The sequence below is a fragment of the Borostomias antarcticus genome (genome assembly GCF_949987555.1).
Source record: "Borostomias antarcticus genome assembly, chromosome: 12".
Classification (NCBI taxonomy): domain Eukaryota; kingdom Metazoa; phylum Chordata; class Actinopteri; order Stomiiformes; family Stomiidae; genus Borostomias; species Borostomias antarcticus.
In genome coordinates, this window is record NC_140245.1 from 3,174,571 (window position 1) to 3,186,702 (window position 12,132).

The following is a 12,132-nucleotide window of genomic DNA, read 5'->3' on the forward strand; positions in this document are numbered from 1 at the left end:
AATACACGTTGAAGCAAGCACCGCCACCACCAAGAAGACTACCTCGGAAAAATAATTTCACTCGGACAGAACGCGTCTAAATCAGTTATTTAATGGTAGCGCCAAAACCCAGCATTTGTTAAAACATTTTTGCTTAAGTAAGTGAAGTTTCATGTTTATCTTACACTTGTAAATATGAGCGCCTCTCCAAATATAATGTAATAATGTAATGTTCTGTCTCTTGCTTAGAAACTCCCTTCCCATAGGGGGCAGTATAACTCCGCCTGTTTTAAACGGTGGGGTTCTCTGAGAGCGGAGAGTGGCGAGAAGAATAAGACCCTTCTGTTTCCGTTTCTTCGAATTTTTACTCAAATTGAGACAAAAGTGAACTGTCAAATATTTTTTCAAATAGCTGTCTAACCGCTGCTGCGGTATAGGTGGGCAAGATGTCTGCAAGTGCTGTGTATGTGTTGGATTTAAAAGGCAAGGTAAGTTAACGGGGGGACGTTAGCTAGCATGCTACTAGCTAACGTGAGCTAGTGCTAGCTGGGTATGCTACATTGCTCGGTATCACCCCACCCTCCGACATTGACACATTGATGATGAGCATATGTTAGATGTGCTTAGTAATACTAATTAGCTCCAACATTTGAAATTGTCCTCACAGCATCAAGGGATGGGGCTATTACCAATGCACAGTAATGAATCCCATGATGACATGGCAGGATGTCACATGAAAACAGCTTTCCTCACCTAGCTTTATTTGTAGAGAGGGAATGAGGATATTACTTTGTAAAATGTGTTTGCAAAGTCTCAAAAAATCACAATATGTTATGATTCATGAATGCCTATAATTGTTATAGACTACCAAAGTGCCTGTGTTCATTCATACAATATAATTGTCTGGCCTGTGTTTGATTTAGGTCCTAATCTGTCGCAACTACCGTGGAGATGTGGACATGTCCGAGATAGAGCACTTCATGACCCTGCTGATGGACAAGGAGGAGGAGGGTACCCTCTCTCCCATCCTCGCCCACGGGGGAGTACGCTTCATGTGGATCAAACACAACAACCTTTACCGTATCTTTCCATCAGTTCCTGACTTATTACATTACAGCCATTTTAGTTGATTTAGCTTCATCCAAAGCGACTTATAATAGTTGCATTTAACGTAGGAAAAGCACAATGTACTACTTGGGCCAATGTTCTACTTGGGCAGACTTGTCCCAATTACCACAACTCCATTAGTTCAAAGTTGTACAATGTTATTTACTGGTCATGTCTTCATCCTGTAGGCCAAAACTACTATTTTCTTAACATGCACCTGATCAGTTGTTGCAACATCCAAGAAGAATGCATCCGTCTCTTTGGTTTTCTCCTTCCTCTATAAGATTATCCAGGTATGTTTTTCCTCTGCTCTTTAAGAATCAGAATCAGAATACACTTTGTCTCACAATGTGAGAAATTTGTCTTGGGCACACACATGTAGTAGACAGTCAACACACAGTTGTTAGTGAGGAGCCACGTAGCACCAACAAATAACAATAAATATGCGATAAAAACAATAAACACAAAAACACATCATAGAGCAGAAGATGCATATCACTTGGTGTCCCTACTGTCTCAGCCTGCTCGCTATTTATCACTATTGAGGATTTTTATTGAGGCAGGGATAAACGACTTCTGAAACCGGTTTAACCTGCACCGGGGGGACTCTAACCCTCCTCTAAACCTCCTCCCAGAGGGCAGGAGCTCATAGCCTCTGTTTGGCACTAACTGGTGTCAGGGTACAATATTTCTATACAGTAGGACCACTTGGTTGGTTAAGGTTTAAGAAATCACAGATGATAGGGAACTTTGAGTATGGGACTATGGGACTATCTTCACTGTGTGGCCCCTGCAGGTGTTCTCAGAGTACTTCAAGGAACTTGAGGAGGAGAGCATCAGAGACAACTTTGTCATCATCTACGAGCTGATGGACGAGCTGATGGACTTCGGCTACCCCCAGACCACCGACAGCAAGATCCTACAGGAGTGGGTATTGCTCACGAATCGAAACGAGGCGTGTTCCCCTGCGCGTGCTACCCAGGAGGGAACTGTCTGGCTGCGGTTCCTCTCCCGAACTGTCTGGCTCTGTCGCTTGGGGTTTGATTTGTGCTTTCGGCCCGCAGATACATCACTCAGGAGGGCCACAAGCTGGACACGGGGGCTCCGCGACCGCCGGCGACCGTGACCAACGCCGTGTCCTGGAGGTCGGAGGGCATCAAGTACAGGAAGAACGAAGTCTTCCTGGACGTCATCGAGTCAGTCAACCTGCTGGTGAGGAGGAACTTGTTTTTTTTTCTCTTTTTTTTCCTCTCTGCTGCCACCGGGGCGCAGCTGACGATCCTTTCTGTAAACTTCCTGTTTCTGTGTGCGTCACACACAGGGGAGCGTGTTCAGTTTCTAGACGTTGGTGCCTGTTATGTGTGTGCCCCCTAGTTTCCTGGTATTCACAGTTATTCACAGTTCTTTTTTTCCTCTCGTCTCGCTCACTCACTCCATCTTTCTCCCTTTGTCTCTCTCTCTTTGTCTCTCTCTCTATCTCTCTCTCTCTCCCCCTCTGTCTGCCTCTCTCTCTCTCTCTCTCTCTCTCTCTCTCCGTCTTCAGGTCAGTGCGAACGGCAACGTTCTGCGCAGTGAGATAGTGGGTTCCATTAAGATGCGTGTGTTCCTCTCCGGGATGCCTGAGCTACGACTCGGCCTCAACGACAAGGTTCTGTTTGAGAACACTGGAAGTGAGTTTCTTCGGACCAGACTGTTTTCTTGTTGTTGATTTTGTGTCCGAGTCAAACTTTGGCTCCTTTGGTCGGAACTCTGCGGTCGTTTTCCTGTGTCGTTTTCCCCCGCGGACCTGGCGACCCGCTCGCTTTTTTTTCTTCCCAGGACGTGCGAGTTCTTTTCGATTGAACACGCACTACGTTAACACGGGCAATAACCGGGGGTCCGCGGAGGGGGGGCCGTTGTGTGATCGTGTCGGGTTCTGTCAATCTCCGCAGGAGGGAAGAGCAAGTCGGTGGAGCTGGAGGACGTGAAGTTCCACCAGTGCGTGCGTCTGTCCCGCTTCGAGAACGACCGAACCATCTCCTTCATCCCCCCGGACGGGGAGTTTGAGCTCATGTCCTACCGCCTCAACACGCACGTGGGTACCGGTTCACTCAACACTGATCAGCATGTGTTGTGCATTCTCCTGCCCAAACAACAAAACGTTCATTCTGCCCTGTCAACACAGGAGATGACGAACGGGCTATTTGTGCACATACTGTTACATGTGACTGTTACTGTATGTTGGCTGTAGCAATACTAACATGTATGATCATTACATTACATTAGTCATTTAGCGGACACTTTTATCCAAAGCGACTTACAATAATTGAGGAAAAGCCAATGTACTACTACTTGACAGACCTCACAAGTGCATCTCCTTTCTAAAACAAGTAACAAAGAGCATAATCTAGTGCTGAAGGCAAAGTGCAAGAATAGCAACCTAACTCTCACAATAGAATTTGACTTTGACTATCAAAGCAGCTTCTCAACGACAAGAAAACTAGCGCTTAGCACTACCTATTAGAGTATGACCCAGTTGTGTGTGTCCTGGACCGGGCCTGGGATCATGGCTGCCCTGTGTGTGTTTCAGGTGAAGCCCCTGATCTGGATCGAATCTGTGATCGAGAAGCACTCCCACAGTCGGATCGAGTACATGATCAAGGTCAGCCCGAGCCCACACGCCCAGCTCATCTCCAACAGTGTTGTAACCAGGGGTGAAAATTAACTTTTTGGCTCATGGTGAGTCACCTGCCAAAGGGACTGTAGATGAAAAAATCTACCGGCCAAGTATATATTTTTTTCAGATAGCCTTCTGAAATCTAGTCGCCAATTGGAAATTTTACCTGCATTTGGCCGGTGTCAGGTGTTCATTTTCAGCCCTGGTTGTAACTGTAATACAATGTGTTCAAACAGAGAGTGCATTACATTAGTCATTTAGCGGACGCTTTTATCTAAAGCAGCTTACAAGAATTGCATTTAACGTAGGAAGCCAGCGTACCACTACTCCCCAGAACTCACAAGTGTGTCTCTCAAAGTGACTAAGAGCATAGTCTAGTGCTGAAGCCAAAGTGCAAGTGTAGTAAACTGAAAATATAATAGGTGCTTAAGAGGGAGGGATCTTGAAGAGGTGAGTTTTGAGCCTGTGGTGAAAGATGGGCAGCGACTCTGCTGTCCTGACGTCAGTGGGCAGTTCGTTCCACCACTGCGGGGCCAGGACAGAGAAGAGCTGTGACCGTGTCGATCGACCGCAGGGGCCTCGGAGTGACGGGGCACCCAGTCGCCCGAGGTAGCAGAGCGTAGCGGTCAAGGGGGGGGGGGTGTAGGACTTGGTGCCAGGGCCGAGCAAATACTGCCAACTTTTCCATCTCTGCTAACGGCTGCTCGTTGGGTCAGTGGTCACCTCGAACTGTTTTAACCCCTGGTCTTCCTCTCAGGCCAAGAGTCAGTTCAAGAGGCGCTCGACGGCCAACAACGTGGAGATCCACATCCCCGTGCCCACGGACGCCGACTCGCCCAAGTTCAAGACCACGGTTGGCAGCGTGAAGTGGGTCCCGGAGAGCAGCGAGATCGTCTGGTCCATCAAGTCCTTCCCCGTAAGCGTGACCCCCACTCAGTAGCCATGTTTCCATCCACACGTTTTATGCGAATTAAGTTATATCGAATTAAAACAGTTTATGGAAACACACTTATGGAAACAGTAAAATTCGATTAAAATCATGAAAATCGACAAAAAGTTTGTACTGTCGATCTCATCGGATTTTCTCTTGTTCGATAGAAGTCTTTTGTGATAAATGCTTTATCCGATTTAAAGCTCTAGATGAAAACGCACGTTCACCGGCTTTATTCGCATTCATATTTTTAGCGATCCTCACACAATTCGATTGACAAGTGGATGGAAACATGGCTACTGTCTCTGTATTAGGGTCAGCTTGATTTTAGTGTGCGATATCCCTTTAACGAGTGACTGAGTGGATTGATACCATGCAAACGTGTTGTGTTGTGTGTCTTTGTGTATAACAACTGTGTGTGTGTGTGTGTGTGTTCCTCAGGGAGGAAAGGAGTACCTAATGAGGGCCCACTTCGGGCTGCCCAGCGTGGAGGCGGAGGACAAGGAGGGGAAGCCGCCCATCAGCGTCAAGTTTGAGATCCCCTACTTCACCACCTCTGGGATCCAGGTGTGTGATGCCCCACCTACACGTCGTAACACCCGCTCACACACACCATTCACCCAGGGAGGTCGTCTAGTGTCAGTTTGTGGGTAATTCCAGCGGAGCGTCGGTACGGTTTAGAATCCTTGCTGATCTGTGCTCGCGTGAAACCGATCATGTCAGAGAGGTGAATGCAAAGGTTAGGGATTGTACTTCCAGCTAGCATCTGCAGCAGTCACTACTAGTTAAACTACTGAGATGGCTCTATCACATGGGGCTAGTATTATCAGATCACTAGTTAAACTACTGAGATGGCTCTATCACATGGGGCTAGTATTATCAGATCGCTAGCTAAGCTACTGAGATGGCTCTATCACATGGGACTAGTATTATCAGATCACTAGTTAAACTACTGAGATGGCTCTATCACATGGGGCTAGTATTATCAGATCACTAGTTAAACTACTGAGATGGCTCTATCACATGGGGCTAGTATTATCAGATCACTAGTTAAACTACTGAGATGGCTCTATCACATGGGGCTAGTATTATCAGATCGCTAGCTAAGCTACTGAGATGGCTCTATCACATGGGACTAGTATTATCAGATCACTAGTTAAGCTACTGAGATGGCTCTATCACATGGGGCTAGTATTATCAGATCACTATTTTAACTACTGACTGTCAGTATCACATGGGACTAGTATTATTTGATCACTATTTTAACTACTGACTGTCAGTATCACATGGGACTAGTATTATCAGATCACTAGTTAAACTACTGAGATGGCTCTATCACATGGGACTAGTATTATTTGATCACTATTTTAACTACTGACTGTCAGTATCACATGGGACTAGTATTATCAGATCACTATTTTAACTACTGACTATCAGTATCACATGGGACTAGTATTATCAGAGGACCCGGGAGCTCATTTTTTCTGTCTGAAATGACAGAAAAAGTGCGGGGCAGGTGGAAGCTCGCGTGGGCGGAGTCTTCTCACTTGACCTCCACATGTGACAGGTGTCAATCATGTGACATTACGGACCATCAGCGTCAACATTTGTTTTGTTAAAAAAAAGAGGTTATTTTGAATCAACGCAATTACATGAAGAAGCCCTCTGTCTGAAATGTCTTTCTCTCCTCTCTCCTGCTGTGTAAAAAAAAAAAAAAAGGCAGACATGCATAAGGTTAAAGTTAAAAGTTAAAGTCCCAATGATTGTCACACAACCGACCTGAGGGTGGTGAAATTAATTCTCCGCATTTGACCCATCCCCCGGGGGAGCAGTGAGCAGCAGCGGCGCCGCGCTCGGGAATCATTTGGTGATGTAGCCCCCCAATTCCAACCCTTGATGCTGAGTGCCAAGCAGGGAGGCAATGGGTACCTTTTTTTAATAGTCTTTGGTATGACTCGGCCGGGCATCGAACTCACGACCTTCCAGTCTCAGGGCGGACACTCTAACCACAAGGCCACTGAGCTGGTTACCCATGGCCGATTCGGACGGGATCCAGATGACGGATGTGGTGATTTGTGCTCGTGAACATGATCACATGACCCGAACCCCCTTCCCCAGTAAAATAAATCCTGTGTGAATAGAGAACCCCTGAACAGCTCCAACGCCACATCGGTGTGCACCACTAGGTGGCGCCGTCGAACATGTGTTGCCTCTGGTCAACATATGCAGAGCATGCAGAGCGGCTGAACAGGTAGACTACTTTGTAAGATCAGATATTGCTCTGTAAGATCAGATATTACTCTGGATTTGTTGTGCCAGATCTCCATATAAGTAAATACTTATTCACTTTTATTTATCTAATCATAGAGCTGTACCTAAATTAGCATAGGCCTAATAGTTAGGACAACTTAGACAAAACAACTTGATCCGACATCAAGAAACATGTCCACAGGGGGCAGCAGAGCAGTAGCGTTGTTGACGGTATGTTTCTGTGTTAGTGGGAGAGCTGAGGAGAGGTAGTGTGCTGTTTGTCATGGTGGAGGAGAAGGTCAGCCTACTGGATGTGTCAGGGATGGTCCACTACCAGGGGCCTGGCAATCTGGGGCCCTAATTGCAAAACCGAACACTTATACATTAAGAAATGGCGTCACTCCAATACCAAACTACCATAGTGTCTCTCTAGACAGGCAGTCAGGTCAGAATGATCAGGGGGGTTGTTTGTAGCCTATATATGTTTCTCATGAGCTGTATAATGGCTCCATGACATGAGTCATCACAGCAGGGTGAACAGCAGTCATTTTTTGGGAGCAACTTCACATTTCCTATGGTTTTCATACCACTTTATTAAGTCGTGATAAAATTAGGCAGCCCACTCGGAAAGAGAGAACGCCGGCTGATAATTGAATATCCTCTTAAATGAGGAGGTTTTGGCAACACGATGAGAAGGTCTGTCCGTTTCCTAGGTAATTGAGCAGCTGAAACGGGGCGATTTCCTTCTCCTTCCTCTGATCCGCGCCGTCCCGACGTGGTCCCACCCTGGCAGGAGCAGATGCTGCAGAGAGGAGTAGGCCGGGATAATCAACTAACTAATGTTTTTCATGTAGCTTTAAATCTAAGGGGGGGGGGGGGATTTGCGTTGTGTAACTGCACATAATCCTTCCATTTCGCAATTAGGCAAGTGCTGAAGATCAACCTAAAGTTCATTTTAGCCCCCAAGCGCTAACAGATCCTTACGTAAAACAATTAAATAAATAATGCTCCGTTGAGGAAAGGCCAACGAGGCTTGAGGGAAGATGAGAACTCAAACACTTGAAAGCTGTAGAACACTTGATGGCCACCCATGTGGAATATTCCCATCATAATCACTTCACATTGAACCGTGTGTGTGCGTGTGCGTGTGTGTGTGTGTGTGTGTGCGTGTGCGCGTGTGTGTGTGTGCGCATGCATGCATGCATGCACTTGTCGTGCACGTGTGTGTGTGTGTGTGTGTGTTTGGTCTTCATTACAGGGTAGCCTGCCAGTAGACATGGTCTGGGCCAGTAATGCAGCAGGGTAACGACATGCTCTCTCTAACACGTGAGAGGAGTCCCCAGCCAAGCTCGCTTAATTAGACGTGTGAAGAATATCAAAGCCTGTGAAAGTTCCTCTTAAACCCACCACTAAGTGCTGGGGACGGGGACACACACACACACACACACGCACACGCACACACACACACACACATATATTAAGGGTGCCTGATGCAAGCTAGGACCTCTCAGGGGTTTAACGAGGCCAGGCTCACAGCCAGTAGGCCCGGCCTTTCTGAGTGTTGACATTTAACAGTGTCAACATTAACGATTTCTGACTGATAGAGAAGAACATGCCCTTTGTCATTCTTCTGTAGCTGCAGCCGGTCATGCAAAGTGGGCAAACTCACGGAGATACCTCCTCATTGGTTCTTTTATACCTTCTCAAACCCATTCTATTCTGTGTGTCTGTCTGTCTGTGTGTCTGTGTGTCTGTGTGTCTGTGTGTCTGTCTGTCTGTCTGTCTGTCTGTCTGGCTGTGTCTGGCTGTGTCTGTCTGTCTGTCTGTCTGTCTGTCTGTCTGTCTCTGTCCGTGTCTGTCTGTCTGTCTGTCTCTGTCCGTGTCTGTCTGTCTGTCTGTCTGTCTGTCTGTCTGTCTGTCTGTGTCTGTCTGTCTGTCTGTGTCTGTCTGTGTCTGTCTGTGTCTGTCTGTCTCTGTCCGTGTCTGTCTGTCTGTCTGTCTGTCCGTCCGTCCGTCCGTCCGTCTGTCTGTGTCAAGTCGTCATGGCTGTGGTGGCAGCAGTGCCCTCTCTCAGTATGATCTCACTGTGTAGTGCAGCCTAATGACAAGGCGGCCAGTACTGAGGCCCCCACAAGGGCCCCGTCACCACCACCACTCCACCCACACGTGTCAGCTCTGTCTGTCCGTCCGTCTCGTCTGTCCGTCCGTCTTGTCTGTCCGTCTGTCTTGTCTGCCTGACCTGCTTAAACCGGCAATTTGAATTTAGAGGAGATAACCACCAGATAGGCTTTCCCAGATACTAGGAAAGAGAGTCGAGGTCGCAGCCCTGGCGTTCTTTTTGAGCACCGTGCAACTGGCTCCGTGTGTGTTTACACAGTATGAGAATCATTAAATCATTGTCTTCAGAGCTGTCTTAACAAAGAGGCTATCTTTTTTTTCTTCTTTTTTTTTATGGTGTGGTTGCATCATAGCCCTCTGAAATGACAGTTGACGGCTTGTGTAAGTTTCATATCAATACTGCTGACAAGTGCGTTTGTGTTTCTGGTTCTGTAGTAGTCAAACGTACTCCGTGTCCTTGAAGGAAGAGGCAAGATGTTTTGAGGGACCTACTTCCCCTATTTCACCGTGACCCATATCACAACCACTTCCTCTTTCTCATGTGCCACTCTCACTTGGGACTGCTCTGTCCAATTCACATGCACCCTTTTCACAACTCGGCCCAGGCGGTCTGCTGCTACTGGCCTGGTTTTGTTCAGGATGGCCGGTGTGAAAAGAACTGGGGAAACTGTGCTAGTTCAGGTCATCACATCGCCCGTATGAAAAGGTTTTACACTTTGGGACTTTGTGGGGGGGAAAAAAGAAAAGAAAATGTTTATGTGTGGATATGAAGTGCTGCACCAAGTCTGAGTGAGGATTAGGGATGCATGATATATCGGTAATCATATCGGTATCGGACGATGTTTGTCATTTTTTTTATATATCGGTATCGGTCCGGTGTGCAAAACAGGGCCGATGTAAACAGATGATAATTATTTGTCTAGCTGCTGTTGTGTGGAGTTGTTGAGGGGAAACAATGCAGTAACTCTATGATTTATCGGCTTTTCCAAATGTTTTGGAAATAGAGACAGTGTTTCCATGTGTTTTTCAGTATGTCTAACATTTGATTATCATAGAAACTTGTTTTTATACAGAACATTTCGACATCGGTAAATATCGGTCATCGGCCATAACGACAATATTAATATCTGTTATTGGTATCGGCCAACGTGTTCCTATCGGTGCATCCCTAGTGAAGATGTCCAGTAGAGCGGACAGACTAGACGTGCGTCCGGACCTGTTCTCATCCCCGCGGCGTCCGCCGCCTCTCTCGCCCCGCAGGTGCGCTACCTGAAGATCATCGAGAAGAGCGGCTACCAGGCGCTGCCGTGGGTGCGCTACATCACGCAGAACGGAGGTAAGAACACCGCCCCCAACCCTCCGCGCCCCCCCACCCCCCCCCAGGAACCCGAGGCCGCTCTCTTGGTCTAACGGGAGACGTAGGCCTAACGGGGAGTTGAGCACGTGAGGGGAAAACCTTGTTTGGGTACCCGCCTGGTCTCCCCTCTCTTGTGCAGCGGTTGGGTAAATGGTTGAGCAACGCGCTGTGAAATGGCATGAGAACTGGATGTGAATTGACACACTTCTAAGGAAAGAGGATACAGTAGAGAGTACAGAGACCGTGAGGCAACGTCCTGCGAGTTGCAGCAAAGCAGAGTTTTGAGGCTTGGCTGACGGCCGCGCCGACATGAAGGGCGATGAATGTTGTCAACGTTGCTCTTGCTAATGCGCCCACTAATCTGCCACACATCCTAAGCTAATTCCATTGTCCTTTGTTTGCGATGTGCTTTTACCGGCTGGGCTGGCTGGACGCTCAGCTGCCCTTCTGCTTGTTTCTCTGTGATTTCCTCTTTTTCTGGGTCCATTTGATTAAGTCTCTTCATTTCCTCTTTAAATCCCAGACTACCAGCTCCGGACCCAGTAGGCGGAGCCTCAATCAGTGCGGGGCAGGTGGAAGCTCGCGTGGGCGGAGTCTTCTCACTTGACCTCCACATGTGACATGTGTCAATCATGTGACATTACGGACCATCAGCGTCAACATTTGTTTTGTTAAAAAAAAGAGGTTATTTTGAATCAACGCAATTACATGAAGAAGCCCTTTGTTGTATTTCCTACGAAGGATCCGTTGTGAGCTACAGCACGACTCTGGAAAGTAGAATAAGAGAGACATGGATTAAGTTTACATCTGAGCTATGCAGTCCAGAGTTACACATGTTATACCGTGCATGGGTCATTTGTCTTGAGAGGAGATATGTTACAAGGTTTCTGTTCAGGAGGTACTGTAATAATATTGAATAACAGGTCAAATGCTTACTCGGTCTCAATCTTAGAGTATGATTTATCTTTTATGTACAAAACAGTGTTTCTGTGTTTGGTCACGTCTCTGATCTGATGATTATTTGTATATATTTGTTCCATCGTCCATAAATTCCAATTAAGTGTTTTTCAGGTCACTGTGAATTAATGCATAGTCCTTGTTTTTGTGTGTGGTATTGTTGATATTTTTACTCCATTCAGAATGTATGGCCTGTATTTTGATAATGGCCGATGCCTTTCAAACTTGGCCATTATATCCTTTGTAGCTCAAATCAGCCAAAAGTGTGTTATATTACTTGCCAAGTTGCACATGAATCTCGATTGAAAATCAACACCCCCCCCCCTCCACACATCTGTTCTACTTGGTTCTAAATCAATAAATACCTGTTTAGAATATCTTTAGTTTGCTCATTGTATCATTTCATCGCTAGTTTCACCGTAGCTTGCTCATCAAGAGTATGAGAGGAGTTGCGATAATGGCGTCATCTCGAGGCACCTGTCACGCTGTGTGGAACGCTGAGTGGACAGGAAGTGGCGGGGCCGGCGGGTTTCCTGCGCCCGGCTCCTGGCCCCTGGGCTCTGTGGATATTTCCAGCCAGAGCCCTTCTCCTCTGGGGCCTCTCTCGGCACCCAGCGGCCAGCGCGTGATGTCAGCTGCTATTTAGAAGCGGCGTTCGGTAAACACACAGGAACGCCAGGCAGGATGTGACTCAAAACCGCGCGCTGGCCCTCTCTCTCTCACACACACACACACACACACACACTGGACGGTTCCTGGGGAGCCGGGATACAGTGG

The 12,132-nt window shown here is 47.2% G+C and overlaps 1 protein-coding gene across 1 annotated transcript; it reads left to right on the plus strand.

Annotated features, from left to right (window-relative positions):
• The first annotated feature begins 298 nt into the window (after nt 1-298).
• On the plus strand, nt 299-11,693 carry ap1m1 (adaptor related protein complex 1 subunit mu 1). Its single transcript, XM_084447001.1, has 12 exons — nt 299-467; nt 903-1,059; nt 1,312-1,379; nt 1,883-2,013; nt 2,151-2,298; nt 2,630-2,756; nt 3,018-3,160; nt 3,656-3,727; nt 4,500-4,658; nt 5,115-5,240; nt 10,302-10,377; nt 10,922-11,693. The coding sequence occupies exons 1-12, from the start codon at nt 426-428 to the stop codon at nt 10,942-10,944; spliced, it is 1,272 nt and encodes a 423-aa protein (XP_084303127.1). The 5' UTR covers nt 299-425; the 3' UTR covers nt 10,945-11,693.
• The last annotated feature ends 439 nt before the right edge of the window (nt 11,694-12,132 follow it).

Bases quoted from the DNA above. Each gene is read 5' to 3' on its own strand.
- ap1m1 (XM_084447001.1), top strand. From the start codon at position 426: ATGTCTGCAAGTGCTGTGTATGTGTTGGATTTAAAAGGCAAG. The intron at 2,299-2,629 runs GTGAGGAGGAAC...CTCCGTCTTCAG, and splicing joins TCGAGTCAGTCAACCTGCTG to GTCAGTGCGAACGGCAACGT. The intron at 3,728-4,499 runs GTCAGCCCGAGC...TCTTCCTCTCAG, and splicing joins GGATCGAGTACATGATCAAG to GCCAAGAGTCAGTTCAAGAG.